The 5,837-nt window shown below is 40.4% G+C and overlaps 1 protein-coding gene across 1 annotated transcript in view; it reads right to left on the bottom strand.

Annotated features, from left to right (window-relative positions):
* The window catches only part of si:dkey-248g15.3 (kininogen-1), a gene marked incomplete at its 3' end in the record, with an annotated part of 7,984 nt that extends 4,271 nt beyond the window's left edge, over positions 1 to 3,713 (bottom strand). The window contains 2 exon segments of the mRNA XM_036210107.1: positions 3,294 to 3,335; positions 3,419 to 3,713. Of these exon segments, the coding sequence (XP_036066000.1) occupies positions 3,294 to 3,335; positions 3,419 to 3,446 (70 nt within the window).
* Positions 3,714 to 5,837: the final 2,124 nt, after the last annotated feature.

Genomic DNA, 5,837 nt, shown 5'->3' with positions numbered 1-5,837 from the left:
AGAAATAAAGCCAATCAAATAAAAGATTTACATGATGCCCTGGAATGTCTAAGAAGCAGAATAAACCAGTGAAAGCAGAGCTGAAAGAAATGAACCACAACAGATGTGGATTAAAGCATGCAGTTAAAAAAATGTCCTGCCTTTGGACAAACAAGCAACCTGTGCAAGAAAAAGAATCATTTTGCCAAGAAGTGCAGATCCCAAGTCCAAAGAAAGCAGCAGTGAGAGAGTGCAGACAGTAGAGCAGAGAGAAAGTGAAAATGCCATGTTTCTGGGAGCAGTAAGAACAGAGAAAAAGTCATTGCTATGATGGATTCTGGAGATGCAAACACTGAGATTTGGACAGAAAACTTCAAGATAAATGAAAAACAGGTGATATGTAAGCTGGACACAGGAACAGATTATCTTTGAAAACCCTCACTGCACTTGAAGTTTCAGGTTCAACAAAAGCAAGTAAAACATTTTTGGTCACAAGGTGGCAGCAACTGATCTGTGAGTACAAAGAAAAAAAAGACAAGATTGGTCTTGAAATCACTCAGGAAGATGTGAGCACTATAGTTTGAGGTGCTACTTGTTTGAAACTGGGCTTAGTTCATAGATGTTTGAAGAGAACAGGACATTCTGAAAGACTATAATGATTTGTTTGATGGTCTTGGTTGTTTGCCAGGTCTAAAATAGACCACATACTCTCACCAGTAGCTCATGCACCCAGACGGATTCCTGGGGGGGGGATTACAGGCAGACAGAGCCAACAGAGTGGGTTAACAGAATGGTCACTGTGGTTACACCCATGAAAATATGCATGGATCCAAAGGACTTGAACAAAACAATAAAACAAGAAATGTATTTATTGCTCACTGTTGAAGAAGTTGTGTCTCGTATGTCAAACGCCAAATACTTCTCTGTGTCAGACACTAATCAGAGATTTTCTCAGATCAAGGTGGATGAGGAACACACCCGGCCTAAACGTTCATTATTGAGAGTAAACTAACTCACTCAGATCTTTAAAATGTTTTCTAGAAGTTCTCCTTTATCAGCTGACAGCAATAATTTACTAGTGAACAATCACAATCTTGTTTTCCAGCTCTGTTTGTACAATTGTAACACAGCAGTAAACAGTATACCATTCCACTATGGTGTTCAACAAGCTAGCAGGCCACCTCTAGTGATATATGACTCAGTGGTTTACACACCATTCCAATATGGTGTCGTTCTTTACGTGTCTTTAACAATAGTAACAGGCTAGCGTGCCATCTCTAGTAGTATTTCTTATTAGGGTTACTCTTTATTCCGCCATTTTCACAATACAGGAACTCTCGTAGGTTGAGGTGCATGTGTAACTATTCAATACGCACACCATTCCTAACCCATAGAGTTCAGTATGATGTCGGTCCACCTCTTGAAGCTCTTACAGCTTCAACTCTTCAGTGAAGACGGTCCACAAGGTTGAGGAGTGTGTTTATAGGAATTTTTGACCATTCTTCTTAAAGTGAATTGGTCAGGTCACACACTGATGTTGGTGGAGAAGGTCTGGCTCTCAGTCTCTGCTCTAATTCATCCCAAAGGTGTTCTATGGGTCCAAGTCAGGACTCTGTGCAGGTCAGTCCAGTTCATCCACACCACACTCTGTCCTCCATGTCTTTATGGACCTTGCTCTGTGCTCTGGTGCACAGTCATATTGGAAGAGGAAGGGCCTGCTCCAAACTGTTCCCACAAGGTTGGGAGCATGGATTTCTCCAAAATATTTTGGTATCCTGAAGAATAAGAAGTTACTTTCACTTGAACCAAACCTGATTCTTGAAAAACAAGCCCGCACCATCATTCCTCCTCCACCACATTTCACACTCAGCACAATGGAGTCCGAAATGTACCGTTCTCCTGACAACCTTCAAACCCAGACTGGTCCATCAGATTACCAGATGGAAAAGCATGATTCATCCCTCCAGGGAAGGCGTCTTCACTACTCTAGGGTCCAGTGACGGCGTGCTTTACACCACTCAACCCAACGCTTTGCATTGCACTTGGTGATGTGTGGCCTGGATGCAGCTGATTGGCCATGAAAACCCATTCCACAAAGCTCTCTGCGTACTGTACTTGGGCTCATCTAAAGGTCATAAGAAGTTTGGTGTTCTGTAGTGATTGACTGTGCAGACAGTCAGAGACCTTTTTGCACTTCAGCATCCACTAGTTCATGTGGTCTACCACTTAGTGGCTGTTGTTCCCAAACTCTTCTGATCATTTGGATGAGTGAGTGAATACTTTTTGTAATATCACTGTTTCCTTCCTCTGTTTCATTTTTTTCCTCTTCTATTGTGCATTTATATACATGCACATTATAAGCTTGATTCACGTTTTTTCCTTGCCAAAACATCTGTCTGTTTTTAAGATTTTGCACGCATGCGAAAAAGAAATCAAAACACTTTTCTTTGTTTACACATTTATTTATCAATGAACCTTCTCCCAGATTTTGAATATTCAAGCAATAAAAATGAAGACCAGTCACAATTCTTGCTTTTTAGATTATTTTATTGAAGAAAAAAATTAGTTTTGATTCCATGTTTGATTCCAATGTTTTGATTTTATACTTAATTTCTCATTTGGCATCATGTTAATAGATTTTCTTTAGTTGCCATGTCCATGTCCATGGCCGTGCGCGTGGCCATGTCCGTGTCCATGTCCATGCCCGTGGCCATGTCCGTGGCCATGTCCGTGACCGTGGCCATGTCCGTGGCCATGTCCATGACCATGTCCGTGTCCGTGGCCATGTCCATGACCATGTCCGTGTCCATGGCCGTCCATGTTCTTTTCCCGGAAAGAGACACAAAAAAAGCTTCTCAAATTACAGAAAAAAAGCAATTACCAAACCTGCCATCCTGCAGGAAAGAACAAAATATTGTCTTAATTGTTTAGATTCATTGTCTGAATCCTCTCCCTTCAGTTCTTCAAGATACTGAGGGATGAGGAACAGCTCAATATTAACCACAAATTTTAACCTTGAACTAAGAAATTATAAAAGAAAACAAGTAAACTCACCATTTCCATTGCTACATTCATAAAAAAAGCAAAGAGAGAAAAAACATGATTACTTGCTGCTGAGACGATTAAAAACCTTGATCATTGCATTTGATTATTAAAAATATGAAGAAAAAAAACTTTCAATCAGAAGGACACTAAGGAGGGGTCAAAATTAAAGATCTGATGAACGTATATATATATATATATATATATATATATTAACAAAATATATAGCAATAAACCTGGAAAACGTTTTTAATAAAGAATTTCAAACTCACGGTCGCTCATTTTGTCAGGCTGATGATGCTGGAGAAGTCTTTCTGAAAGACGCGAAAATAAGTAAAATCATTAGAAAAGTTATCAGAGGTGTTGTCATCTCTGCCAAATAGGATGCTCTTCTTACCTGCTGTAACCATTAAAGTGGTAACCATTAAAGTCCTGAAAATTCAAACATGTCTGCTCAAGAGTTTTATTTACTTTTAGCCAAAACAAAGTTCCTTAATTTTTATCCTTGCTTCAAAGTTTTTTTTAGCAATTTATAGAGACTAATTAAACATGATATTTAGTCTAAAAAGTTGATTGTATTTTAACTTTGTGGGTAAAAGATATATATAAAAAAATTCTGAAATGCTCTATAGGCTTCTTCGTCAGTTTTTATCCGTCATAACTTTAGCTGGAAAAGATTTGCTGCCATCTGGTGGACACAGAGAAGAAGCAACTGTTTGATATTCGATATTTGCTCACACATCCAAATGATCAGAATCAGGTGTCCTAATCATTTGGTCACAGGTGAATAAAATCAAGCACTCAGGCTTGAAGACTGTTTTTACAAAGATTTGTAACAGAATGGGACGCTCTCAGGAGCTCAGGGAATTCCAGCGTGAAACTGTCGTAGGATGCCACCTGTACAATAAATCCAGCACACCGCCACTGGACTCCAGAGCAGTGGAGACGCCTTCTCTGGAGTGATGAATCCAATTTTCCTCTGGAAATATGATGGACCCGTCTGGGTTGGAGGTTTAGGAGAATGGTATATTTCAGAGTGCATTGTGTGGAATTTGGTGGAGGTGAGGTCAGAGGAGGTCATGACCTTCACAGAGAAGCAGAACTGTGGACATTCTGTTGGAGGTCACAGCTTTCCCTCTGCTGACAGTCAGGATGCTGATGGAGATCACGACTGATCACCTTGAAAGGCCTCGCCCTTCTTGTTCTGAAATGAGGTAAAGTTTCAGCATTTTTTCTGTCTTTTAAAATTACAAAATTCATCCATCCATCCATCCATCCATCTTCTTGACCGCTTCTTCCCTGTCGGGGTCGCGGGGGTGCCGGAGCCTAACCCGGCTGCTGAAGGGCGAAGGCGGGGTACACCCTGGACAGGTCGCCAGTCCGTCGCAGGGCCTCAATCACACACACATTCACTCTCACAGACACACCTAGGGTCAATTTATAGTCACCAATTAACCTATGAAGCATGTTTTTGGATGGTGGGAGGAAGCCGGAGTCCCCGGTGAAAACCCACGCATGCACGGGGAGAACATGCAAACTCCACACAGAAAGGTCCCAGCCGGGATTCGAACCGGGGCCTTCTCGCTGTGAGGCAAGAGCGCTAACCACTGCGCCACCGTGCAGCCCATTACAAAATTCAGATTTTGTAAACAAGATTTTCTGATTTAGTTCAACCAAAAAAAAAAAATAAAAAAATAAAGTAAAAATTCTCTTGATGAGTCTTAATCAGAATAACTCTTTTCACAATTTTTTTTTGGGCAAAAAACAAATGAGAAGACACGTAGAAGTGTTTTTAAAGCTACACTCCTGTGGTCTAACATTTGAGACTTTAGAAGAAAATGTCCTCTCTTGTTTTGCCAAATACTCTTTAATCTCAGAATCCCTGCATGAATATGACATTAAGGTGTAACTAGTTGCAGTAAAAAATATTGTTTTATTAAGTTTTCTAATTGCATCGGTTAGAAGATGAAACAAACATTAGACTTTTCTAATTTGGAGAGTATAACAAGTGTAAAAGGGTTATTCAGTTCATCACTTCACCACAAACCAAAGCTACAGCTCCAGGACAAAACAGTGTCTACCTTTTCTGTGGTCCACAGCTGAAGACATGACAGAGGGCCGTTCAGTCAGTCAAGAATCTACATGCTGGCAGGTAAACGGCAGAACACGGTGTTCTGCCAAAAAACACATGAGAACACAGTGTACTTTCAGAATATACACACACATTTCTCACTAGTTAACACAAAATGAAAATAACATGTCATGTTTGAACAATCGTTTAAACTGCAGGGTTGTTTTGAACGTCTTTTCAAAGAGACTGCCACCAACGACCTGAAAGTGAGGGGGACTGATTCAACCAACATTCAAAATTGTATGGAGGACAGTAGCACAACAAAACATATCCAAGTAAGGGCAAACAAAAAGGCACTAGCGAGAGCAGTAAAGTTGGCAAAAAAAAAAAATCATTGGGGTCACACTGCCAACCATCGGGACGCTGCCTAGTGAGGGCAACACAGATTACCAGGAACCCCACATCTATATGTAGATGTCGTCCTCCTACCTTCAGGCAGGAGGAACCACAGTCTGCCATGCAGAACATTGAGGCTGTATGACAATTTCTACCTCACTGCATCCAGACTCCTGAACAGTAAAAACCTAAAGTTCTAAAATGACCAGATCACACCACCGATGTCTACCGCTGTTTTTCATACTATTTCACACAAAATACAATTTTGAACAAATTCTCTCATCCAGTTGTAAATATTATTTTTATTTCAACTCTATCTACCTTACTGACCAGTTGTTGAGCTACCTAT

This window comes from Oryzias melastigma, linkage group LG22 (genome assembly GCF_002922805.2).
Source record: "Oryzias melastigma strain HK-1 linkage group LG22, ASM292280v2, whole genome shotgun sequence".
NCBI classification, from domain to species: domain Eukaryota; kingdom Metazoa; phylum Chordata; class Actinopteri; order Beloniformes; family Adrianichthyidae; genus Oryzias; species Oryzias melastigma.
The sequence above is the reverse complement of the archived record's forward strand: the minus strand, read 5'-3'. Positions and strand labels throughout refer to the sequence as shown.